Source organism: Centropristis striata, chromosome 19 (genome assembly GCF_030273125.1).
Source record: "Centropristis striata isolate RG_2023a ecotype Rhode Island chromosome 19, C.striata_1.0, whole genome shotgun sequence".
In the NCBI taxonomy this organism is placed as follows: Eukaryota; Metazoa; Chordata; class Actinopteri; order Perciformes; family Serranidae; genus Centropristis; species Centropristis striata.
Window position 1 is genome coordinate 492,275 of NC_081535.1, and position 27,787 is coordinate 520,061.

General features: G+C 41.1%; 1 protein-coding gene across 1 annotated transcript; it reads left to right on the forward strand.

Annotated features, from left to right (window-relative positions):
- The first annotated feature begins 316 nt into the window (after window positions 1-316).
- On the forward strand, window positions 317-27,105 carry LOC131992876 (MAM domain-containing protein 2-like). Its single transcript, XM_059358587.1, has 13 exons — window positions 317-555; window positions 682-792; window positions 5,952-6,235; window positions 8,302-8,386; window positions 9,175-9,330; window positions 9,999-10,276; window positions 11,541-11,634; window positions 12,333-12,479; window positions 14,019-14,138; window positions 21,324-21,466; window positions 23,680-23,776; window positions 25,401-25,556; window positions 26,837-27,105. Exons 1-13 carry the CDS (start codon window positions 525-527, stop codon window positions 27,103-27,105), a joined length of 1,971 nt encoding a protein of 656 aa, XP_059214570.1. The 5' UTR covers window positions 317-524.
- The last annotated feature ends 682 nt before the right edge of the window (window positions 27,106-27,787 follow it).

The following is a 27,787-nucleotide window of genomic DNA, read 5'->3' on the forward strand; positions in this document are numbered from 1 at the left end:
TGAATTTTGTCTTTGACTTTATTTATTTTGTTTAAATTTTGTATTTGATATTTCGATTAATATTTTGTGTCTGAATTTGAAAAAGTGTTGTTAGAACATTTTGGCACAACTCTAACTCCGTACGTTTTCTTCACTGATGACTTTCTAATCCCACTTTATTCTCTTTTCCTCACATCTCCACTTTATTCTCCCTCCCTTCATCCTCACTGGCTCTCCACCATCATCACTCACCTTCTTCCCCTCCTCCTCCTCCTCCTCCTCCCTCTCTCTGTCTCTCTCTCTCTCTCTCTCTCTCTCTCTCTCTCTCTCTCTCTCTCTGTTTTCTCTCCCAGCAGTGTGTCAGTGTGCTGCCAGTCTGAGAGCTGGAGAGACACTCAGACGTCGGAGGAATCTTCAAAAGAAAACTTTGCCTGCAACTTTCTTCTGTTTGTTCCTCCTGTGGATGCTCAGAGACCCTCCGGAGACCCACGTTTTCTTTTCTAATTTCCTTTTTCAGGGTGGAGTTATTGAGATTAAGAGGTGTAATGCTTCTGTTCTACGTCCTGACTCTAGCTGGTGAGTTCTTTTCAGCCGTTGGCTGCATGTTTCTGTTGATGCCAGTTTCTGTGATTCATACTTACCGTTCCTCTCTCCACTTTCTCCACTTTCTCTCTCTTTCTCTCTCTTTCTCTCTCTTCTCAGCCTCCATCCAAGCCAACCACCAGCTGCTGCCAGGTTCCTGCAGCTTTGAGTCCAACACCTGCGGATACACGTCAGATGCAGCCTTCAGCAGCTGGACGCTGCACAGAGATGGTAGTGGAGCTTCACTCTGTTTATTTCCATTCTAGTATTGATCCAGTGATTTGCACTATAAAGTTATTTTTTCATTTCCATTCTAACTTCAGAGGCTTGTGCTATAGACTTCATGGCTGGCAGTTGTAGATGTGGCGGCCATGTTGCAGATGTTTTGGTGCTGGTTCTGGCCTCACCACTGCTCTGTTCTGGTGAAAAGACGCCATCTGGTCTGCATTGATTCCAGCAGCTGTGAACATCTGGAGTCAGTGAAAGAACACATTTAGGCATTCTGACTGCGTTGATTCAGATGAAATCTGTGCAAACCCATATCCAAGTGATGTCAGCTTCTATTCATGTTGTGATCAAAGGCAGCAGATGAATGCAGCTCAGATCATTCCTACATTACCTGTTGTAGAATACTTTCTGCTAAACATTGAGGAAGGTCAACCTGGAGACTTGTTGCACTCGCAGCAGCAGGTTCCTGTCAGCTTCACTTGGCATGACAAGAAGCTTTAAGAGGTCCAGGTTGTTGATTTTACAACACTCAGCTTTCTGAGCCGTCTACACAAAGACTATCTCTCAATGAAACCAGTTCAAACATCCTGCTAACTCGTGGCTGCCATATTTGGGCCAAAGCCAGAATATTACTATACGATAGCTCTGTTTAAATGTAAACACAGACATGGAAAAGAAGTGGAGAGACTCCCAGATACTGTTGTCACAGTGAGGCAGCCAGCAGAAATAAATAAAGGACTCAACGGATAATAAGCATGGAGCTCAGTCTGAAGTGGTGCTGTCACGTTTCTGCTGGTGTATTGATTAATATGGTAGATCCAGTGTTGGTTAGGGGCTCATCACTATGTTCTTTTTCTGAAAAAGGCTCCTATGTTGTTAAGTACAACTTTGAGGTACTTGTACTTTACTTTAGTATTTCCATTTTATGTAACTTTTTACTTCCACTTCACTACATTTAGAGGTAAATATGGAACTTTTTACTCCACTACATTTATCTGACAGCTTTAGTTACTTTACAGGAAGAGATTTAACCCAAAAATCAATCAAATTAAAGTGATCAGACATTTAAAAAAACAAACTCATAACAGTATGTTAAGTAGTCCTACCTTGAGAAAATTAAAATGCTGTTTACATAAATGCATCAACAATAATAATAATACTAATCCAGTAATATATTTATAATATATAAAACAATCTGAGTGGGTCCATTCTGCATAACGAGTACTTTTACTTTTGATACTTTAAGTACATTTTGATGCTGATACTTTTTTACTTTAAGTTAAGTTTTGAATGCAGGACTTTTACTGTAGTGGAGTCAAGGTAAAGAAAGACGAGGTGAAATAACCAAAAAACAAAAACAAAATTACCTTAAAAAAGCCATAAAAGTTCAAAAAAATACGTAAAAAGACACAAAATTACAAAAACCCACAACATTTTCAAAAAAAGAAAAAAAAATGTCAAAAAAGAATTAAAATAACCAAAAAAGACACAAAATTACCACACACAAAAAAAAACACAAAAAATGACAACATTTTCAAAAAAAGACACAAAATTACCAAAATAAAAGACACAAAATTACCAAAAAGTCTCTATATATTTAGAATATATAAAGTTGATCCATTCTGCATAAAAGGACATTCTCATTTTCAGTTAATTTTACGGCTGTTTTTCCTCATGAAAGATAATGAATGGCCAGAGGCTCGTTAAGAAGAGTAAGAACGAGTCGAAGCAGCACAGTACCTCCTGCAGCAGTCTCTCCCAGCTGCAGAGCCAGAGGGGATGTTACCCCTTAGCGTCCAGTCTGCTAATTGCTAACAGGCTAACAGTTAGCTCTGTAGCAGTACAGTGTGTATGAGCTAACAGGCTAACAGTTAGCTCTGTAGCAGTACAGTGTGTATGTGCTAACAGTCTAACAGTTAGCTATGTAGCAGTACAGTGTGTATGTGCTAACAGGCTAACAGTTAGCTCTGTAGCAGTACAGTGTGTATGTGCTAACAGGCTAACAGTTAGCTCTGTAGCAGTACAGTGTGTATGTGCTAACAGGCTAACAGTTAGCTCTGTAGCAGTACAGTGTGTATGTGTTAACAGGCGAACAGTTAGCTCTGTAGCAGTACAGTGTGTATGTGCTAACAGGCTAACAGTTAGCTCTTTAGCAGTACAGTGTGTATGTGCTAGCAGGCTAACAGTTAGCTCTGTAGCAGTACAGTGTGTATGTGCTAACAGGCTAACAGTTAGCTCTGTAGCAGTACAGTGTGTATGTGCTAGCAGGCTAACAGTTAGCTCTGTAGCAGTACAGTGTGTATGTGCTAACAGGCTAACAGTTAGCTCTGTAGCAGTACAGTGTGTATGTGCTGCTGCTGCAGGAGGTGTTAGCTTAGCGATCTCTGTTTGTTTACAACAAGCACCAGACACTAAAACTATTCCTTGTTTGTTTAAAAATAGTGAATAAAAATACAGATGTTTTCCATAACATGATGAATAATCCTGATTAATAATCGTGATTACAATATTGATCAAAATAATCGTGATTATCACTTTGGCCATAATGGTGCAGCTCTAGCTGATATATTTTTATTCTCTAGATGACCAACGTTGTTGTGAAATAAACGATGACTGTGACTGATTGCGTCTATATTTTGCGGCCTATGGTTCCTGTTCTAGCTAGCTAGCCGTACTATCTCCATTAACTGGATTAGTGAGGCAGACCTCCTCTGGTCTGGTCCTGCTGCTCCACTAGCTACTGTATCTGTTGGGAGAACTCCTTATTAAGACTGTTTCCCACCCTGGTTCATGCTGGTACTTGTTTCATGCTGCTGCAGTCTTTCTGTCAGTCTTCCATCTGGGAAACGTCAGCTCCTTTTTTCCTGTTTCCATGCTTGTTGCTGTTGCCGCCGGCTTGTTAAAAAGGTCAGTGGAGCTGCTGCGTTAACAGTCCCTGCTTATTTATTCTCCCCTTAGTCTGTTTTCCCTGTCTGTGCTGTGGGCAGCTCAGCGGAGGCCGTTAGAGAAGTGAAGTCACGTCAAACATATAAAGAGACGCTGATGAAATCAAGACAAGACGTCAGCTTGTGTGCCGATGATCAATTAAGTTTCAATTTCGTCAATTTGTGTACAAGCATTTACAAACCACAGCAGGTTAGAGGCCAAAAAAAGAGTAAAATCATCTGTAACTGACTGCGTTAGAGCTGAAATGAGCTCAGCCTGCTGTGTTTCATAATATATAGAGCCTGGAGGCAGCAGGCATTCCACAGGGACAAATAATGAAGCCCAGACCAGCTCAGACGCCCTGCAGCCGGGCTAAAGCAGCTAAAGACGCTAAAGCAGCTAAAGGTCACTCTATGGTGGGAAGTGCATTCCTCATCTATAAATCACAACAGGCCAAAAAGAAATGATGTATTTTTGTCGGCCAACCTGAAGCAGCTTCTCCAAGGGCTCCACTGAGAACTCACCTGAACTCACTTTTGCATTGGATTTTGGATCATTGCATAAAAAAAGTTCTGTGGCAAACAAACGTTTGTGATGGCGCTCTTGATTGAAGGGAACAGGCTCAAGCTACGGTAACTATGGTAACAGAGTGGTTTCAGCTCTTTGATGAACAGAGAGCTCCATCTAGTGACTCAGAGAATAAAGAACATGGTTCATGAAGCTTCATTAGGACATCACTAGCTGGAAGTGAATTAGTAACGAGGGTGAAGAGAGCCACAAAGGTTATGTAATAACTAAAGTTATGTAAAAAGTGGTTTCCTTTTTGTTTTCACATGGACACGAACCCGTTCTCCATAATAATGACTCGTCACTGCCAGCAGCAAGTCATCAGTGGGAACAAGTCCTCGTCTTTTTGCATCAAGTCAAGTCAGATTTATTTATATAGCGCATTTACAGAGTGCTTCACATAAAAGTGCAAGAAAGTGCAATAAAATACAGAATTGACAAAATTGACAAAGGTAACAAAGAAAACAAAAAACAAAAACAAAATTAAATTTAAAATAAATTAAAAGAAGATGGGATATTTTTTTAAAGCACTGTGGGATTACTAGGGGACACTATTCCCTCCTCATCATCATCATCTTTAGTGAGTTCAGCTGCTGGTCTACAGCTGACACACTGAGTTAGTCTGGTTGTGTTGTTAATTCTAGTGATGTCCCAATGAAGCTTCATGAACCATTTTCTTTATTTTATGAGTCCACTAGATGGCGCTCTTGATTTAAGGGAACAGGCTCAAACTAACTAACTGAGTGTTCTTCAGCTCTTTGTTGAACAGAGACAAACATTTATTGTGACCTTATAGAATATAATACCCCATTACAAAACAACTAAAACTAATAAAAACTCAACTAAAACAAAGCTAATTAAAACTAGCAAACTCACTCTAAAAACTCATTAAAACTAACTGACAACGAAATGAAAACTAAAACTAATGAAAAATCCCAAACCATGATAACCTTTGGGGCAGAGAACACGACACACAAGAGACTGAAAATCACGTTTTCAGTTTTTTTCTAAATCCCACACACCTTTTTACGGAAGCGCATTGCATTCACTGGATAAAAAAAAAAATAGACACCTTTTCTCGTAATTATGAGATCCTGATCTCGTAATTACGAGATCCTCGTAAGATAAAGAAAAAGGAAACGTCTGTAAATCCTCTCTCAGTGGCAATGATGGCGCTATCGCAGTTAATCTGCTACTACTACCTCCTCGGTTTGAGACACTGGGAGATAGCCTACTGATGTTTCTTAAAATGAGGATGGTATTAATATTAGTATGTCAACACTGCGCAGGCATCTCAAGTCGTTAGGACTGTTCAGGCAGAAAGCCCAGTCTGACGTGCTGGATGTCGCTCTCTGTCTTTGTGTGGTTTGGTTAAAGTGGTGAAAGTAGCAGAAGCACTAAAGTTAACATGCCCCGTTTTCCTGTTTTTGTTACATGCCCATATAATTTCGTCGGGATTGAACTATGTTTGGTTTGGGTGGCAATGCTTGGTAACGGCTTTTAGCTGAGTTTCTCCCCGTCATTTTGATATGCTACCTGTTAGGATTGGTGCTTCTTAGCAGACACTGTTCGTCTGTATTGTGCATGCATCTCATGCAATTATGAGATAAGGTGTCTATTTTTTTTTTTATCCAGTGAATGCAATGCGCTTCCGTACCTTTTAATTGCAGGGCGTTTTGTTGCGGTGGAAGCGGCCGTGAGCGAGGAGCAGGGCGGGGAGGTGGGTGTCGGCCCACAGAGAGAAGCCACGGCGGTCCTGGTCAGCCCGGGCCTGGAGCAGGCCGACTGGAGCTGCCTCAGGCTGGTCTACCAGATCATCGGCTCCGGCAGCCTGGAGGTCCTGCAGCGCCAGGAGGGGCGGAGCTTCGACCGGCCGCTGTGGAGCAGCCAGGAGCCCTCCGACAGCTGGGTCATCTCCTCCATGGACCTGCCCAACAACACCGAGCCCGCCAGGGTGAGAACCGCTTTAAAAGGCTTCAGGCTTTGCTGAACCCTTGTAGAACCTGATGATGTAATAAATTCCCTATAATGTAATAAAAATCTGCACTATGTCCATTGATAATGTAATAAAACCTGATAATGTAATAACTTCCTGATAATGTAATAAAGTGCATTTCCCAATAATGTAATACACTTTTAACCAATAATGTAATAAAGTATTACATTAATGGAGGTTATTACATTATCAGGTTAGCCTTCATTTCCCAAGTCCTGATAATGTAATAATTCCCCAATAGTGTAATAATTTACCAGCAGACCAGCCATTACTCGGGTTCAAGTGGTGATACTGTGTATCAACTCTAGCTCAGAGCTCTAGCGCCACCAACAGGTCAAAGTTGAATCTTTATTCACTTTTGACCCGTTCATCCGTTTTTCACAAACGTGGTATCCATGACAACCGAATGACTCAACAGCTTCTTGAAATCTAAAGGTGCTTGGTGTTATACATAATATATATATTTATACATATTAATGTAACATTAAAGTTGTAATATTATGAGTATAAACCAGCAGTGATGTGTGGAGTCCTCTGCATGTCTCCCATTACAGAGTTTGAACATACATCAACATTTCAATAGTTCTACAGATGTAGGTTGATGTTCCACATGCAGAGCGGCTGAGCCTCCGTCAGCTCCGCCCTCGTACATGATGTAAACAGAGAGGGAGCAGAGCAGCACATGTTTATATGATGTGCAGAGGCAGAGCTGCCTCTGACGGGGTCCTGACCCACATCATGCTAACAGCTCTGGGCTCTGCCGGGGCCCCTCGGAGCATAAACGCTGTTCAGACGAGACCCAGGAGAGAAAAATTAGTGTGTCAGGCGTTTAAACTTCACACAGACTGATTAAATGTTCTCTTCTTTACTTTCACTGAGTACAAAACAACAAACTCATTCGTTTTTATGACTGAAACTTCATAGAAAAGTTACCACTGCTATTTTTCCATCGAAGCAATGATTCAACATTTCAGAAACACACTTTTTGGCATTATTTCCAAGAATTAGGAGGAAAAACTCACATCTGTGTGATTGTTGCTGGAGACAGGATGTGATTAGTTTAGTAGAGACTTTATTCTGAATCGGACACATCTGTAATGTTTCCTGTGTTTTCAGGGTCATTTAGAATAATGATCTCCACCACCAGTGTAGCTAAAACTGATTCATACACATTTAACAATCTACATGTGAAATGTCATTTATGTACATGTAGATTTACAATTTCTAATTATAATATGAAAGTAACTCTGATGAGAGAAAGCTGTAAGAACAGTCAGCAACGATCTTAAAGTCCATCTGTATTTTTGGATGGGTGGATGGATGGATGGATGGTTGGATGGATGGATGGATGGATGGATGGATGGTTGGAAGGTTGGTTGGTTGGTTGGTTGGTTGGTTGGTTGGTCGGTTGGTTGGTTGGATGGTCGGATGGTTGGTTGGTCGGTCGGTCAGTCGGTCGGTCGGATGGTTGGTTGGTTGGAAGGTTGGATGGTTGGTTGGTTGGTTGGTTGGTTGGTTGCATGGTTGGTTGGTTGGATGGTTGGTTGGTTGGTTGGTTGCATGGTTGGTTGGTTGGTTGGTTGGTCGGTCAGTTGGTCGGTCGGATGGTTGAATGGATGGATGGTTGGTTGGTTGGTTGGTTGGTTGGTTGGTTGCAGCACCAGACACTGTGTACAGTTAGTGATGCTGGTTAATTATGTTATGATCAGGAGATGGTATAGTGTGTAAAGACAGTCATTATGTGCTTCAGTCCAGTTTTTATCATATATAATAAAAACATGCAATCTATTTGAATAAAATACCTCTGAGACCAGGCCTGATCCGACTCACTCACGCATGGACCGTCTGACTGGAGGTTTCTTCTTCTGAAGTCATTTCACAGTAAAAGCTGCTGATCACCAGAGCTTCACAGGCAGATTATGTTCCTGTGTTTCGTGCGTACACTCTCTGTGACCTTCTATATGTTGATGATGTCATCCCCTGTCAGGGCTGCAGGCTATCACTGAACATGTGTTGTCCATTAGGTTGTCATCGAAGGTAAACCCGGAGAGAGCGCTGGCAGCAGCGTGGCCGTCTTTGAGATCCACATCAGCCCTGGATACTGCCTGGGTCAGTGCCTTCACACATACATCACCCACACCTCCTCCTCCAAACAAACAGACAGAAAGAACTAAAACAAGCCACAGATTATAATAACTAACTGTTCTCTTCCATCTGTTCCTGAGACACACCCACATATTAGTGCATTATTAGTGAAGCCGGTCTGGTCTAATACCTGGGTCTGCTACAATCTCTGTGTTGTATCTGCACTGCAAAAAACATGAAGCTTACCAAGTATTTTCTTCTCATATCTATCAATAGTATCTTAATTATCTTGTTTTAGTATAATTTACCTACTGACCATAACTTTATGTGCTTATTTTAATAACGTGTGTTTTTGTAACATAAATGAGTGAATAACCTCTTCACAGGGATTTCAGTCTTGTGTAAAGACTTGTTTTTAGGATTAACATTGTGAGCTTTTTCATGCTTTTCAATCTATTCAACTGTTGAATATGATTAGTTTTTACCTAAAATATTGGCTCCAGTTGAGAGTTTTAGTTGCATGTTTGCAAGTTTAAATGTTATTTCTAAAGTATTTAATATCACCAGTATCTACCCACAGAAAAAAAAAACCCTGCTCGTTTCAAGTATTTCTGGCTTATTCTAATGTTACTACAGTCGGGCTTTTCAAGCCACAATTGCTCGAAATAAGTGTATTTTGATTTATTTCAAAATGAACAGAAATTATAAGAAACATGGACTTTTGGTGAAACATAACCCATGTCAGTTATACATCAGTGACATCAGGCTAGAAGAAGCACAGCCATAACGTCTGTTTGTCATGTTTCTGTCAGAGTGTGATTTTGAGGAGTCTCACCTGTGTGGCTACAGTAACCAGTGGAACGCCAACGTCAACTGGTATGTGGGAGGAGGAGGAGCAGGAGGAGCAGGAGGAGCCCAGCTGCTCCACAACAACATCCCACATGACCACACCCACAACAGCAAGACAGGTGAGGAATCACTTATAGAAAGGTGCTTCTAGTCTTAGAGCCCCGAGGGGTTTAGTTTGGATTAAATGATCCAGTCAATGTCATTCTAGACCAGCGATGGGCAGCTTAATACTGCAGGGCCTCAGTTTATCATGTTCACCACCACAGGGCCACATATAGGAGCAGCACTAACCAGATATGATGAAACTGACATTTTAAACATGTTTACAGTGCAGTAACTTAACATATTTCATGCTCTAATGCATGTTTAACAGTATAAATAGGAATACAAAAGGTTTGAAGCAAATAAAAAATAACCACTTACTGTGATTTCTTATTTTTTTCAGTGCAAGAACAGCAGACCAACATTAATTACAAGAAGTCATTTTGTGCATTTTTTCTCTGCACTTTTAAGATTTCATGCTCTAATGCATGTAGTTGTACTGAGGGCCACTTCAGGTGAGGGTGAGGGCCGTATGCGGACCCCGGGCCTCATGTTGCCCATCCCTGCTTTACACTATACTATACAGTGGTGGAAGTACATTTACTCAAGTACTGGACTTAAGTACAATTTTGAGATACTTGTACTTTACTTGAGTTTTTCCATTTAATGGGGGTTAAATGTGAATAAATGCGGGCATTATTAGTGTAGCCGGTCTGGTCTTTACTCACATCCTGACTCCTCTCAGGTCACCTGATGTACGTGGACTCGGTCTACGCCAGGACTTTTAAAGAGGTCGCCAAGCTGGTGTCTCCCATGACGACGGTGGCGATGTCCGGCTGCCTGAGTTTCCAGTACCAGAGGAGCCAGGAGGGAGGGTCCCTGTTCTCGGTCTACACCAGAGACCAGCTGGGTCAGTACCAGGAGCTGTGGAGGGACCACACACAGAACCAGAGCCACTGGGTCGGGGCCCCAGAAGAATGGATCCCTGTCCAGGTGGACCTGAGGGCCCCATACTCTGTCCAGGTCAGGATGGATGGATGGATGGATGGATGATGGATGGATGGATGATGGATGGATGGATGGATGGATGGATGGATGGATGGATGGATGGATGGATGATGGATGGATGGATGATGGATGGATGGATGGATGAATGGATGGATGGTTGATGGATGGATGGATGGATGGATGGATGGATGGATGGGTGGGTGGATGGATGGTTGGATGGATGAATGGATGGATGGTTGATGGATGGATGGATGGATGGATGGATGATGGATGGATAGAAGATGGGTGGGTGGATGGATGGATGGATGGATGGATGGATAGATGATGGATGGATGGATGGATGGATGGATGGATGAATGGATGGATGGTTGATGGATGGATGGTTGATGGATGAATGGATGGATGGTTGATGGATGGATGGATGGATGGATGGATGGATGGATGGTTGATGGATGGATGGATGGATGGATGGATGGATGGGTGGGTGGATGGATGGTTGGATGGATGAATGGATGGATGGATGGTTGATGGATGGATGGATGGATGATGGATGGATAGAAGATGGATGGATGGATGGATGATGGATGGATGGATTACAAACATGGTGAACAGAGTTAAATGTAAACTTTAACAGTGTTCCTGTCTCACTCTGACTGACTTCCTGTCAGAATGATGTTATTCTGAGATCTGAGTCATTTCACCTGAGACCCAACATGAAGAGACCAGACTTTACCTCCAGAGTGTGTTAACTCTTCTTCTCATCTACCAACCAGAGTGATTTTTACAAGATAAAGAAAAAGGTTCATGAAGCTTCATTGGGACATCACTATTAATAACTATGAATAAGGTTTTGTTCGTGCTGGAACCTCAAACTACCTCCATTATCCACACATGTTCCTCTGTGACAGTAAACATCTGCTGGCCTCATGTCTCCATCTGTCTGTCTGCTTCATGTCTCCATCTGTCTGTCTGCTTCATGTCTCCATGTCTCCATGTGTCTGTCTGCTTCATGTCTCCATGTGTCTGTCTGCTTCATGTCTCCATGTGTCTGTCTGCTTCATGTCTCCATCTGTCTGTCTGCTTCATGTCTCCATCTGTCTGTCTGCTTCATGTCTCCATCTGTCTGTCTGCTTCATGTCTCCATCTGTCTGTCTGCTTCATGTCTCCATCTGTCTGTCTGCTTCATGTCTCCATCTGTCTGTCTGCTTCATGTCTCCATCTGTCTGTCTGCTTCATGTCTCCATCCGTCTGTCTGCTTCATGTCTGTCTGTCTCTCCAGGTGGTCTTTGAAGTGTCCTTTAACAGTCCCAGAGGAGGACGTGTTGCGGTTGATGACATTTCCTTTTCTCCAGAGTTTTGCAGTAAAGACACTGGTAGGCTGCAGTCATTGTTCTTCTAACAGCAGGCAGGGCCCAGCTTACAATCCTTCTCATTAGGGTTAGTTTTTGTAAAATGCTTAGTTTTAGTTTAGTTTTTATTAGTTGTAGTTTAGTTTTTATTAGTTGTAGTTTAGTTTTTATTAGTTGTAGTTGTTTTGTAATGGGGTATTTGTTGGGTCCAGATTCAATAAGGTCACAATAAATGTTTCCTTTATTTCCTTTGTCTGATCCATCTCAGCCCCAATAAGTTTATTAAGTCATAAAACCAGATAGATGAAATAGATTTCATATCAACCAAAAAGGTTTACGGATGAAAAAAGTTGACAAAGACGAAAACGAAGGACATTTTCACTATCATTTTAGTTAGTTTTAGTTAGTTTGTAACCACAAAATACAGTTTCAGTTAGTTATCGTTTTTTAAAAACTCTTGTTTTTTATTTTTATTTCAGTTAACGAAAATGTTTTTTTCAATTCTCGTTTTCGTTATTTCTCGTTAATTATAATAACCTTGGCTGGCTGACGGTCCATTGATTTGATATTCTACGATAGTTTGAATCAAAGCAATGCCGATCTAGCTGTCGAAGCTTTTTACCATGAAAACAAAAACTCTGCCATGGTGAACTTTAAGCTGTACATATATACAGATCCACTAAATATTCACCAACCTGCTCTATCCATCCATTCCTCCACAGAGCCGACCTTTGACCCCTCCGTCTCCAGCTGTGACTTTGAGTCTGGTTTCTGCAGCTTCGTCCAGGATCAGCTGGTCCTGTCGTCCTGGAGGAGAGTCTCCGTGAAGCCCAACATCTTCAGGAACGGAGACCACACCAGCGGAGCAGGTGGACCTCCAACATCTCCAGAAGAACACCACATTCACTTTATCAGCTGCTTTTATTATTAGCCAGAGTTAAAGCAGTTAAACCTGTAACTAAGTACATTTACTCATGTACTGTACTTAAGTACAAGTTGAGGTACTTGTACTTTACTTGAGTATTTCCATTTTATGTAACTTTATACTTCTACTTCACTACATTTATCTGACAGCTTTAGTTACTTTACAGGAAGAGATTTAACATAAAAACATTTAGACATAAAACGACTACACAGGGAAAAATCAACAACCCAAAACTACATGAAAAGAAGAAAAAAAAATCCACAAAACTACCAAAAATATACAAAATGTCTCTTCAGGGACTTAAAAGTATTAGAAAGAGATATAGATTACAAAAAAAGATGCTGAAAACGGCCAAAAAATACATGAAAAGACGACAAAGGAGCACAAAAAGGCTACAAATGACACAAAAAGATGAACAAAATGTCTAAAAAAAGACATAAAAGGGTTCAAAAGAGACGTTTAATAACCAGAGGAGGAAAGTAACTAAGTACATTTACTCAAGTACTGTACTTAAGTACAATACTGAGGTACTTGTACTTTACTTGAGTATTTCCATTTCATGTAACTTTATACTTCTACTTTACTACATTTAGAGGTAAACATTGAACTTTTTACTCCACTACATTAATCTGACAGCTTTAGTTACTTTACAGGAAGAGATTTAATATAAAACATGATACGTTTAAAGTGATAAGACAAAAAGTGAGGAAATAAACCACTGTTTACATAAATGCATCAATATAAATAATCTAATAATAAATATGAAATATATAAAACAATCTGAGTGGCTCCATTCTGCATAACGAGTACTTTTACTTTTGATACTTTAAGTACATTTTGATGCTGATACTTTTGTACTTTTACTTCAGTAAGTTCTGAATGCAGGACTTTTACTGCAGTGGAGTCATTTCACAGTGTGTATTAGTACTTTTACTGTAGTGGAGTCATTTCACAGTGTGTATTAGTACTTTTACTGTAGTGGAGTCATTTCACAGTGTGTATTAGTACTTTTACTGTAGTGGAGTCATTTCACAGTGTGTATTAGTACTTTTACTGTAGTGGAGTCATTTCACAGTGTGTATTAGTACTTTTACTGTAGTGGAGTCATTTCACAGTGTGTATTAGTACTTTTACTGTAGTGGAGTCATTTCACAGTGTGTATTAGTACTTTTACTGCAGTAAAGGATCTGAATACTTCTTCCACCTCTGGATAAAACACTAGACGATGTTGTTGTGTTTACTCTTTGTGCTTTTTTTTTTGTCATATTGCATTTATTATGTGTAAGTGATTTGATAGTGTAATTTTTTTTTTTTCTTCATTTCTTCTTTTGGCCAAGAAACAAACCAGCCACAGAGCTTTAAAGCTCCAGATGAGGATGTGGTTGAACAAAGCTGGACTTGAGTCTGAGAGCTGTTGGAATGAAGATCAATGAGAGGAGGAAGTGATGGTCCAGAGAGAATAAAGTGTGTGTTGTGTGTCCAGGGTACTTCCTGTTGGCCCACTCCAGGCCGGGTCCTCGCTCCGGGTACGCCAGCCGCCTGGCCGGCCCCACGCTGCCCGCAAACATGAAGTTCTGCCTCCGATTCTACTTCTCCCTCAGAGGTAACACGCTACAAATATATAAATAAGTACTGTACTGGAGTACTGTACTGAGGTACTTGTACTTTACTTGAGTATTTCCATTTCATGTAACTTTATACTTCTACTTCACTACATTTAGAGGCAAATATTGAACTTTTTACTCCACTACATTAATCTGACAGCTTTAGTTACTTTACAGGTCCAGAATAACCATAAAAACATGAGACATTTAAAGTTATTAGACTTTTTTTTATTTATTAAATCTTATAACAGTATATTAAGTAGTTAAAATGAGCCCTAATTTGATGAATAAAAAGGCTGCTTACATAAATGCATCAATAATAATAATAACCCAATAATATATTTAGAATATATAAAACAATCTGAGTGGATTAATTCTGCATAACGAGTACTTTTACTTTTGATAATTTAACCCTCCTGTTATGTTACGAGTCAAATGGACCAATTTCAAAGTTTAAAAATAAAAAAATTTTGCATAACTTTTACTGTAGTGGAGTCATTTCTCAGTGTGTATTAGTATTTTTACTGCAGTAAAGGATCTGAATACTTCTTCATGTTCTTGCTGTGTTTGAGTCCATGTGTGATTTATTTCCTGTCTCAGCGAGCAGAACACTAACTGTGTTCTACAGGTTTCAGAACACTAACTGTGTTCTACAGGTTTCAGAACACTAACTGTGGTTCTGCAGGTTTCAGAACACTAACTGTGTTCTGCAGGTTTCAGAACATTAACTGTGGTTCTGCAGGTTTAGAACACTAACTGTGGTTCTGCAGGTTTAGAACACTAACTGTGGTTGTGCAGGTTTCAGAACACTAACTGTGTTCTGCAGGTTTCAGAACACTAACTGTGGTTGTGCAGGTTTCAGAACACTAACTGTGGTTGTGCAGGTTTCAGAACACTAACTGTGTTCTGCATGTTTCAGAACATTAACTGTGGTTCTGCAGGTTTAGAACACTAACTGTGTTCTGCAGGTTTAGAACACTAACTGTGGTTCTGCAGGTTTAGAACACTAACTGTGGTTGTGCAGGTTTCAGAACACTAACTGTGTTCTGCAGGTTTCAGAACACTAACTGTGGTTCTGCAGGTTTCAGAACACTAACTGTGGTTGTGCAGGTTTCAGAACACTAACTGTGGTTCTTCAGGTTTAGAACACTAACTGTGGTTGTGCAGGTTTCAGAACACTAACTGTGTTCTGCAGGTTTCAGAACATTAACTGTGGTTCTGCAGGTTTAGAACACTAACTGTGTTCTGCAGGTTTAGAACACTAACTGTGGTTCTGCAGGTTTAGAACACTAACTGTGGTTGTGCAGGTTTCAGAACACTAACTGTGTTCTGCAGGTTTCAGAACACTAACTGTGGTTCTGCAGGTTTCAGAACACTAACTGTGGTTGTGCAGGTTTCAGAACACTAACTGTGGTTCTTCAGGTTTAGAACACTAACTGTGGTTCTGCAGGTTTAGAACACTAACTGTGGTTGTGCAGGTTTCAGAACACTAACTGTGGTTGTGCAGGTTTCAGAACACTAACTGTGGTTCTTCAGGTTTAGAACACTAACTGTGTTGTGCAGGTTTCAGAACACTAACTGTGGTTGTGCAGGTTTCAGAACACTAACTGTGGTTCTTCAGGTTTAGAACACTAACTGTGTTGTGCAGGTTTCAGAACACTAACTGTGGTTGTGCAGGTTTCAGAACACTAACTGTGGTTGTGCAGGTTTAGAACACTAACTGTGGTTCTGCAGGTTTCAGAACACTAACTGTGGTTGTGCAGGTTTAGAACACTAACTGTGGTTCTGCAGGTTTAGAACACTAACTGTGGTTCTGCAGGTTTCAGAACACTAACTGTGGTTCTGCAGGTTTAGAACACTAACTGTGGTTCTGCAGGTTTCAGAACACTAACTGTGGTTCTGCAGGTTTAGAACACTAACTGTGGTTGTGCAGGTTTAGAACACTAACTGTGTTCTGCAGGTTTAAGAACACTAACTGTGGTTCTGCAGGTTTCAGAACACTAACTGTGGTTCTGCAGGTTTAGAACACTAACTGTGGTTCTGCAGGTTTAAGAACACTAACTGTGGTTGTGCAGGTTTCAGAACACTAACTGTGGTTGTGCAGGTTTAGAACACTAACTGTGGTTCTCAGGTTTCAGAACACTAACTGTGGTTCTGCAGGTTTCAGAACACTAACTGTGGTTGTGCAGGTTTAGAACACTAACTGTGGTTCTGCAGGTTTAGAACACTAACTGTGGTTGTGCAGGTTTCAAAACACTAACTGTGGTTGTGCAGGTTTAGAACACTAACTGTGGTTCTGCAGGTTTAGAACACTAACTGTGGTTCTGCAGGTTTCAGAACACTAACTGTGGTTCTGCAGGTTTAGAACACTAACTGTGGTTCTGCAGGTTTAGAACACTAACTGTGGTTCTGCAGGTTTCAGAACACTAACTGTGGTTGTGCAGGTTTAGAACACTAACTGTGGTTGTGCAGGTTTAGAACACTAACTGTGGTTCTGCAGGTTTCAGAACACTAACTGTGGTTCTGCAGGTTTAGAACACTAACTGTGGTTCTGCAGGTTTCAGAACACTAACTGTGGCTGTGCAGGTTTCAAAACACTAACTGTGGTTGTGCAGGTTTAGAACACTAACTGTGGTTCTGCAGGTTTAGAACACTAACTGTGGTTCTGCAGGTTTCAGAACACTAACTGTGGTTGTGCAGGTTTCAGAACACTAACTGTGGTTCTGCAGGTTTAGAACACTAACTGTGGTTCTGCAGGTTTCAGAACACTAACTGTGGTTGTGCAGGTTTAGAACACTAACTGTGGTTCTGCAGGTTTAGAACACTAACTGTGGTTCTGCAGGTTTCAGAACACTAACTGTGGTTCTGCAGGTTTCAGAACACTAACTGTGGTTCTGCAGGTTTAGAACACTAACTGTGGTTGTGCAGGTTTCAGAACACTAACTGTGGTTGTGCAGGTTTCAGAACACTAACTGTGGTTCTGCAGGTTTAGAACTCTAACTGTGGTTCTGCAGGTTTCAGAACACTAACTGTGGTTCTGCAGGTTTAGAACACTAACTGTGGTTCTGCAGGTTTCAGAACACTAACTGTGGTTCTGCAGGTTTAGAACACTAACTGTGGTTCTTCAGGTTTCAGAACACTAACTGTGGTTGTGCAGGTTTCAGAACATTAACTGTGGTTCTGCAGGTTTAGAACACTAACTGTGTTCTGCAGGTTTAGAACACTAACTGTGGTTCTGCAGGTTTAGAACACTAACTGTGGTTGTGCAGGTTTCAGAACACTAACTGTGTTCTGCAGGTTTCAGAACACTAACTGTGGTTCTGCAGGTTTCAGAACACTAACTGTGGTTGTGCAGGTTTCAGAACACTAACTGTGGTTCTTCAGGTTTAGAACACTAACTGTGGTTGTGCAGGTTTCAGAACACTAACTGTGTTCTGCAGGTTTCAGAACATTAACTGTGGTTCTGCAGGTTTAGAACACTAACTGTGTTCTGCAGGTTTAGAACACTAACTGTGGTTCTGCAGGTTTAGAACACTAACTGTGGTTGTGCAGGTTTCAGAACACTAACTGTGTTCTGCAGGTTTCAGAACACTAACTGTGGTTCTGCAGGTTTCAGAACACTAACTGTGGTTGTGCAGGTTTCAGAACACTAACTGTGGTTCTTCAGGTTTAGAACACTAACTGTGGTTCTGCAGGTTTAGAACACTAACTGTGGTTGTGCAGGTTTCAGAACACTAACTGTGGTTGTGCAGGTTTCAGAACACTAACTGTGGTTCTTCAGGTTTAGAACACTAACTGTGTTGTGCAGGTTTCAGAACACTAACTGTGGTTGTGCAGGTTTCAGAACACTAACTGTGGTTCTTCAGGTTTAGAACACTAACTGTGTTGTGCAGGTTTCAGAACACTAACTGTGGTTGTGCAGGTTTCAGAACACTAACTGTGGTTGTGCAGGTTTAGAACACTAACTGTGGTTCTGCAGGTTTCAGAACACTAACTGTGGTTGTGCAGGTTTAGAACACTAACTGTGGTTCTGCAGGTTTAGAACACTAACTGTGGTTCTGCAGGTTTCAGAACACTAACTGTGGTTCTGCAGGTTTAGAACACTAACTGTGGTTCTGCAGGTTTCAGAACACTAACTGTGGTTCTGCAGGTTTAGAACACTAACTGTGGTTGTGCAGGTTTAGAACACTAACTGTGTTCTGCAGGTTTAAGAACACTAACTGTGGTTCTGCAGGTTTCAGAACACTAACTGTGGTTCTGCAGGTTTAGAACACTAACTGTGGTTCTGCAGGTTTAAGAACACTAACTGTGGTTGTGCAGGTTTCAGAACACTAACTGTGGTTGTGCAGGTTTAGAACACTAACTGTGGTTCTCAGGTTTCAGAACACTAACTGTGGTTCTGCAGGTTTCAGAACACTAACTGTGGTTGTGCAGGTTTAGAACACTAACTGTGGTTCTGCAGGTTTAGAACACTAACTGTGGTTCTGCAGGTTTCAGAACACTAACTGTGGTTGTGCAGGTTTAGAACACTAACTGTGGTTCTGCAGGTTTAGAACACTAACTGTGGTTCTGCAGGTTTCAGAACACTAACTGTGGTTCTGCAGGTTTAGAACACTAACTGTGGTTCTGCAGGTTTAGAACACTAACTGTGGTTCTGCAGGTTTCAGAACACTAACTGTGGTTGTGCAGGTTTAGAACACTAACTGTGGTTGTGCAGGTTTAGAACACTAACTGTGGTTCTGCAGGTTTCAGAACACTAACTGTGGTTCTGCAGGTTTAGAACACTAACTGTGGTTCTGCAGGTTTCAGAACACTAACTGTGGTTGTGCAGGTTTCAAAACACTAACTGTGGTTGTGCAGGTTTAGAACACTAACTGTGGTTCTGCAGGTTTAGAACACTAACTGTGGTTCTGCAGGTTTCAGAACACTAACTGTGGTTGTGCAGGTTTCAGAACACTAACTGTGGTTCTGCAGGTTTAGAACACTAACTGTGGTTCTGCAGGTTTAGAACACTAACTGTGGTTCTGCAGGTTTCAGAACACTAACTGTGGTTGTGCAGGTTTAGAACACTAACTGTGGTTCTGCAGGTTTAGAACACTAACTGTGGTTCTGCAGGTTTCAGAACACTAACTGTGGTTCTGCAGGTTTCAGAACACTAACTGTGGTTCTGCAGGTTTAGAACACTAACTGTGGTTCTGCAGGTTTAGAACACTAACTGTGGTTGTGCAGGTTTCAGAACACTAACTGTGGTTGTGCAGGTTTCAGAACACTAACTGTGGTTCTGCAGGTTTAGAACACTAACTGTGGTTCTGCAGGTTTAGAACTCTAACTGTGGTTCTGCAGGTTTCAGAACACTAACTGTGGTTCTGCAGGTTTAGAACACTAACTGTGGTTCTGCAGGTTTCAGAACACTAACTGTGGTTCTGCAGGTTTAGAACACTAACTGTGGTTGTGCAGGTTTCAGAACACTAACTGTGGTTGTGCAGGTTTAGAACACTAACTGTGGTTCTGCAGGTTTCAGAACACTAACTGTGGTTGTGCAGGTTTAGAACACTAACTGTGGTTCTGCAGGTTTAGAACACTAACTGTGGTTCTGCAGGTTTCAGAACACTAACTGTGGTTCTGCAGGTTTAGAACACTAACTGTGGTTCTGCAGGTTTCAGAACACTAACTGTGGTTCTGCAGGTTTAGAACACTAACTGTGGTTGTGCAGGTTTAGAACACTAACTGTGTTCTGCAGGTTTAAGAACACTAACTGTGGTTCTGCAGGTTTCAGAACACTAACTGTGGTTCTGCAGGTTTAGAACACTAACTGTGGTTCTGCAGGTTTAAGAACACTAACTGTGGTTGTGCAGGTTTCAGAACACTAACTGTGGTTGTGCAGGTTTAGAACACTAACTGTGGTTCTCAGGTTTCAGAACACTAACTGTGGTTCTGCAGGTTTCAGAACACTAACTGTGGTTGTGCAGGTTTAGAACACTAACTGTGGTTCTGCAGGTTTCAGAACACTAACTGTGGTTCTGCAGGTTTAGAACACTAACTGTGGTTCTGCAGGTTTAGAACACTAACTGTGGTTCTGCAGGTTTCAGAACACTAACTGTGGTTGTGCAGGTTTAGAACACTAACTGTGGTTGTGCAGGTTTAGAACACTAACTGTGGTTCTGCAGGTTTCAGAACACTAACTGTGGTTCTGCAGGTTTAGAACACTAACTGTGGTTCTGCAGGTTTCAGAACACTAACTGTGGTTGTGCAGGTTTCAAAACACTAACTGTGGTTGTGCAGGTTTAGAACACTAACTGTGGTTCTGCAGGTTTAGAACACTAACTGTGGTTCTGCAGGTTTCAGAACACTAACTGTGGTTGTGCAGGTTTCAGAACACTAACTGTGGTTCTGCAGGTTTAGAACACTAACTGTGGTTCTGCAGGTTTAGAACACTAACTGTGGTTCTGCAGGTTTCAGAACACTAACTGTGGTTGTGCAGGTTTAGAACACTAACTGTGGTTGTGCAGGTTTAGAACACTAACTGTGGTTCTGCAGGTTTAGAACACTAACTGTGGTTCTGCAGGTTTCAGAACACTAACTGTGGTTCTGCAGGTTTCAGAACACTAACTGTGGTTCTGCAGGTTTAGAACACTAACTGTGGTTCTGCAGGTTTAGAACACTAACTGTGGTTGTGCAGGTTTCAGAACACTAACTGTGGTTGTGCAGGTTTCAGAACACTAACTGTGGTTCTGCAGGTTTAGAACACTAACTGTGGTTCTGTAGGTTTAGAACACTAACTGTGGTTCTGCAGGTTTCAGAACACTAACTGTGGTTCTCAGGTTTAGAACACTAACTGTGGTTGTGCAGGTTTCAGAACACTAACTGTGGTTGTGCAGGTTTAGAACACTAACCGTGGTTCTCAGGTTTAGAACACTAACTGTGGTTCTGCAGGTTTAGAACACTAACTGTGGTTCTGCAGGTTTAGAACACTAACTGTGGTTGTGCAGGTTTAGAACACTAACCGTGGTTCTCAGGTTTAGAACACTAACTGTGGTTCTGCAGGTTTAGAACACTAACTGTGGTTCTGCAGGTTTAGAACACTAACTGTGGTTCTCAGGTTTCAGAACACTAACTGTGGTTGTGCAGGTTTAGAACACTAACTGTGGTTCTGCAGGTTTAGAACACTAACTGTGGTTCTGCAGGTTTCAACCAGACGGACCAGGCTCTGGCTGTGTATCTGCAGCAGCAGAGCGGCAGCCAGGAGAAGATCTGGACTCAGGGGGAGAAGTCCAGAGGGATCTGGATCTCCACCGACGTCACCTTCCAGACGGCAGCGCCCGCCAAGGTTAGAGACAGGAAGTGGAAATAACACGTCAGTAAGAGAAAAGGAAAAGAGAGAAAGGAAAAGAGAGAAAAGGAAAAGAGAGAAATGAAAAGAGAGAAATGAAAAGAGAGAGGAGGGGAGAGAGGGAGAGAGGTGTGAGCCAGAAACACGTTTAAATTAAAGCTGGGAGAAGAAACTAAGCAACACACAAACAAACAAATGAATGGATGACGAGAGGAATGAAGAAAGAGAAATGAAGTGCAAAAAGGAAGAAAAACCTGTGAATACATCAAATCTAATCTAATGTGTTTATACAGCTCATTTCATACGGCAGGCGGAAACCCAATGTGCTTAACTCTGAAACCTTCGGCTATTATGTCTGTTAAAAAAATCTGTTAAATCTTCACCGCGCCACGTTGGTATCAGTTTTTTCAGCGTTACCTCTCCTTTACGTCCTGATAATTACTGTTTAACTTTGACTTACTTGATCAAAATGTTGAACCCAAAAAACAAAGAAAAACATAAAGTCTGATCTTGAAAATTATGTTTCACACACAGAAATGTACATGTTGCAAATATAAACACAGGTTGCATATATAACATATAACAGGTAAAATGAGGATAATATCTAGTTCTATATTTTATACTAAATATATTTGACATTATCAAAATAAATCTGTCATGTAGTTTACAGCCAGAACTTTATTAGGAAGCTGATGGAGAGACTCAATGTTGCTTCATTTTTATGTTTTCACTTCATGAAGAAGTTAATGTTCAGGTGGATTCATGGACTCTGGAGGGTTAAAATAAAAATCATACATGACAGAAATATACAATATACACACTAAACTTTGCATTAACGTTATATATAAAACAGGTAAAATAATCCATGAAATAATGTGACATATATAAAAACATATAATACAGCATAAAAACTGAGGGTAGAGTAGCTAAGAGGTATTATCATTGTTAAAAGAAACAACAATAGTACTGATATTAAACGAGCCTTTTAGCCTTTAGCTAACTAAAAGCTTGAGGAAAAAGATGTTTTTTGTCTCTTTTTAAATGAACTGACATTGTTGTAACAGACCTGAGTTCATGTGGTGAAGAATTTGTCAAAGTATAATATGCAAAAGAACAAGTTGTCTTGATATCAGAACGTTAAACTCTGAAGCAAAAAACCATCAAGAACACGTTGAAATGAGCCTCCAGTCACGTTTTGCTTCGTTTGGCTTTGAAAAAGGAACAGAACTATTTTAAATATACACTTTATTTTAACTGGTAAGGTTCTGAGGTTACGATAGATAAATAGGTAAAAGTTATTTAAAATGACCAAAGATAAAAACAGTCGCAGGAAAGTCTACAATCGAGCTACGAAATTAAATTAGTGTTCTGGTCGTATTGATCCTCAGTTAAAGATCATTCAGCTCTCTGGGACATTAAAACAATTAATGTGAGAGCCAACCAGTTATTTGTCAAATAGTGTCCACTAGTGATGTCCCAATGAAGCTTCATGAACCAGTTTCTTTATTTTCTGAGCCCACCAGATCTTGATCTAAAAAAAGGCTCAAACTATGGTAACTATGGTAACAGGGTGATTTCAGCTCTTTGTTGAACAGAGAGCGCCATCTAGTGACTCAGAGAATAAAGAAGATGGTTCATGAAGCTTCATTGGGACGTCACTAAATAATAGTATAAAAAATACCTCGAAATGAGCCTCCAGTCACGTGTTGCTTCGTTTGGCTTTGAAAAACAGAAGTTTTTTGAATGGAGTTGAACAGTTTAAGGAACAAACATGCAAATAAAAACTCCAATAAACGGAGTAATGGAGCAAGAGAATAAGAAGAAAAACAAACAGAGGGAAGCAGCAGGAAATGTAAAGAAAGAGGCAGAACAACTGATAAACTAATGACAGCTAGTTTAATGAATGTTCTGCTGTTGGAGCCTTTGTAGTTGTGACCTCAGATTTCTTTTATTTCCTGAACAGTGAAACTCATCATGTGTTTATGTGTGAGCTGAGATTTCATTCATCCAGATGCCAGAAGGCTCCAGGCTCTTCCTGCACGGACATATTGGATCATTTTAAAACACGGCACTAGCATCTGATTGATGACTCTATTTTCTTCCTCATGAGTCTGGAGCCAGAGCCACAACAAACAAGAGTTCCTGGTTGTGTTCAGAGCCGACGGTGCTAATGAACAGTGTGTGATGGAGAACCTCTCTCTGGTGTCCAGGTGGTGTTCGTCAGCACCTGCAGGAGTTTCTGGGACTGTGGCTCTGTGGCGCTAGACGACATCAGTCTGAGTCTGGGAGACTGTGAGCTGACAGCAGGTAAAAGCTGCTGACATATAGCAGTTTAAATATGCATCAAACATGTTTTGATAAACACACAGAAATCTGAACAACAGTCAAAGTCTCTTTACAGGAAACTGCTGCTTGATTTAGATCAGAGCAGCTCACATAAAACTTTTGTGTGCGATTGTTGGACTGTCGTCTCTGTTCCCTTCACTGTGTAGATGATTCAGAAGCCATATGTTTCATTAAACTGATTAGTGTTGTGATTGGATGTTACCATTACAGAATTACACAGGAGGAGTTAGTGTGTATAAGCCTGGTGAGTCGCCTCGCCCCGAACCCAATCAGTCCAATCAGTCCAATCAGTCCAATCAGTCCAATCAATCCAATCAGTCCAATCAGTCCAATCAGTCCAATCAGTCCAATCAGTCCAATCAGTCCAATCAGTCCAATCAATCCAATCAGTCCAATCAGTCCAATCAGTCCATGCCTGCAATTTACATGGCTACCCGTCTTGTCCATTCCAGTCTCCGAATTTCAGACAGAATTTTTTGGTAATTTGACATATTTATTCTTTTTTGTAATTTTACGTATTTTGGGGGTAATTTTCCATATGTTTTGGGTTAATTTTCCATATTTTCTTCGGTTAATTTTCCATATTTTTGGGTTAATTTTACATATTTTTGGGGTTAATTTTACATATTTTTTGTGGTCATTTTACATTTTTTTCCGGTTAATTTAAAAAAAAATTCTGATTAATTTTACATATTTTCTGGGTAATATTACATATTTTTTGGGGTAATTTTTACATCTTTTTTGTAATTTTACATATTTTTGGGGGCCTCTGCAAGGCCGTCAGCTTCTCCAAGATTTTATCCATATTGCGGTTTGTGACCACAGTCTGAGTACCGACAGCTCCGCCCACCGCTTCAATCATCTCAGCAGCCTTATGGGGCTTTGGACGGCTTTCACCATTTACTGTACTTCTTGATAAACCAGAGCAAAGCCTAATCCAGTCAGCAAAAGACCTGAAATCATGGTTCTGAATAGATAGAGATCTTCATCGTCCTCCATGGAGAGAGCCGCCAGGTACACGACTCAACACCTCTCCACCGTCCATCAACCGACACCAGGCTCCTCCTCCAGGAGATGGTGTCTATTGAGCTCAGACACCAGTTGATCAAATCCATGATTTTTAGTTTTGGAGAGTAGCACAGAGAGAGTCTTCCACAGTATAAGACAGTAGACCAGACGAGAGGAGTGAAGCAGGGGAGATAAGGGAGGGAGAGGAGAGAAAAATGCGACCGCCTCCATTCAGAGCCAGAGAGGAAGAGTAGCCACCGGTCAGAGTCGAACTACTGCACCACCATGTGGCCGGGTACTCATACTGCACTCATGTTCCCATTCTGTCAGTAGGAATGCACCTTATGCACTCAAAATAGTGAGTGTAAGTACAGAAGTATGCATACTGAGATCATTGGCGATATGAACATGGTGATGGTCAATATGGGGTAAAATGTTTAAAATAGTACATTTAATTTATTTAAGTTTGAATGGAACCAGATGAAGGTGAGATGTTCAGTCAGTCCAGAGACTTTATTATTATTATTATTTTTATTATTACTGATTATAAAGGTGATTATTCATGTTGTGGTTGCAGGTTCGTTGCTGTCGTCTCTCCCAGGAAACTGTGATTTTGAAGCCGGTCTGTGCGGCTACATGCAGGACAAGCAGGACGGAGCCGAGTGGGAGTGGAGGCGAGGCCCCACCCCGACCTCGTACACCGGGCCCCGAGGAGACCACACCACGGGACTCGGTGAGGACCCCAACCCTCTCTCCAAGTCCACACGCTCTAGTTTTCCTTCTATATCAGGGGGACGCGATTCATTTCATTCAAGGGGCCACATGAGATACTGTGAAGGTTGCGGACCAATACTCTGAACTTAATTTAGCTTAATATTCATTTCATCGCTTTATCTTTGGAGCGAACACCATCCAACCCAACATACTGAAAAACCAGCTGCCAGAGATGGAGTGGATCTTTCCTTCATCTCCTGGATCACAGATTAGCTGACAGGAAGACCACAGTATGTCAGGTTGAACTGTGTTTCTGGGACATTAATGAGCAGCACAGGGGCTCCACAAGGCACTGTTCTGGCTCCACTCCTGTTCACACTGTACAGGGGCTCCACAGGGCACTGTTCTGGCTCCATTCCTGTTCTCACTGTACACAGGGGCTCCACAAGGCACTGTTCTGGCTCCATTCCTGTTCACACTGTACAGGGGCTCCACAGGGCACTGTTCTGGCTCCACTCCTGTTCACACTGTACACAGCGGACTTCAAATACATCTCTGAGTCCTGCCACATCCAAAGGTACTCTGACGACACTGCTATTGTGGCGTGTATCAGGAATGGACAGGAATCTGAATATAGGGATCTGATAAAAGCCTTCAGTGACTGGAGTCACAAGAATTATCTCCTACTGAACACCTTATGTAATATGTAATTTTGCATATTTTTTGGGGTCATTTTACGTTTTTAGGTTAATTTTACATATTTTGGGGGTTCATTTTTACATTTTTTTTGTAATTTTACGTTTTTTTTTTTTGTGATTTTACAGCTTTTTGGGTTAATTTTACATATTTTTTTGGGTTAATTTTACATATTTTTATCGGTTAATTTTACATATGTTTTGGGTAATTTTACATTTTTTTTTCGGTTAATTCGAAATTTTTTGTGGTAATTTTACATATTTTTGGGGTAATTTTTACATATTTTTTGCACTGTCAGACAGCGTGAGGAATAGTCTGTGTTTTAAACTGTGATCCCACTAACCCAGTGATTATGACTGGCAGGATACTACCTGTACACTAACCCAGTGATTGTGACTGGCAGGATACTACCTGTACACTAACCCAGTGCTTGTGACTGGCAGGATACTACCTGTACACTAACCCAGTGATTGTGACTGGCAGGATACTACCTGTACACTAACCCAGTGATTATGACTGGCAGGATACTACCTGTACACTAACCCAGTGATTGTGACTGGCAGGATACTACCTGTACACTAACCCAGTGATTGTGACTGGCAGGATACTACCTGTACCTGGAGGCGTCCCCGCTGCTGTCGGGTCAGAGTGTCCGGCTGCTGTCCCGGCCCCTGAGGGGCTCCAGGGGCCCTCAGTGTCTGCGCTTCTACTACCACATGTACGGCTCGGGGACGGGTCAGCTCAGCGTCCGTCTCCACGACGACGGAGACGACGTGTTGCTGTGGCAACTGAGCGGCGAGCAGAGCATCGCCTGGCTGAGGGCGGCGGTGGAGTACCGCAGCGACCGCCAGCATCAGGCAAGAAAACAATAATAAAATAAATAAATAACAAATAAACAAATAACGCCTGGAAAATATTAATAAATAACGCCTGAAGGGCAGAGGACATCAGGACAGCTAGTGGTGGAAGAAGTATTCACATCCTTTACTGCAGTAAAAGTACTAATACACACTGTGAAATGACTCCACTAAGTCTCCAGTAAAAGTCCTGCATTCAAAACTTACTGAAGTAAAAGTACAAAAGTATCAGCATCAAAATGTACTTAAAGTATCAAAAGTAAAAGTACTGCAGAATGGACCCACTCAGGTTGGTATTTATATTCCAAATATTTTATTATTGATGCATGGGGTTCATTTTAACTACTTAATATACTGCAATTTGCTTATATAAATACAAAATTCTAATCACTTTAAATGAATTGTATAATAAAAGTTTTAATATTAAATCTCAACCTGTAAAGTAACTAAAGCTGTAAGATAAATGTAGTGGAGTAAAAAGTTCAATATTTGCCTCTAAATGTAGTGAAGTAGAAGTATAAAGTTACATAAAATAGAAATATTCAAGTAAAGTACACAAAATTGTGTACTTTACTCAAAATTGTACAGTACTTGAGTAAATGTACTTAATTACATTCCACCACTGGTCAAACATTTAACAAAGCCTTCCTTTAATGATGATCTTCTGGTGGTGCAGCTTACCTACCAACCAACCTAC

Bases quoted from the DNA above. Each gene is read 5' to 3' on its own strand.
- LOC131992876 (XM_059358587.1), top strand. From the start codon at position 525: ATGCTTCTGTTCTACGTCCTGACTCTAGCTG. The intron at 9,331-9,998 runs GTGAGGAATCAC...GACTCCTCTCAG, and splicing joins CACCCACAACAGCAAGACAG to GTCACCTGATGTACGTGGAC. The intron at 14,139-21,323 runs GTAACACGCTAC...GTGGTTCTGCAG, and splicing joins ATTCTACTTCTCCCTCAGAG to GTTTCAACCAGACGGACCAG.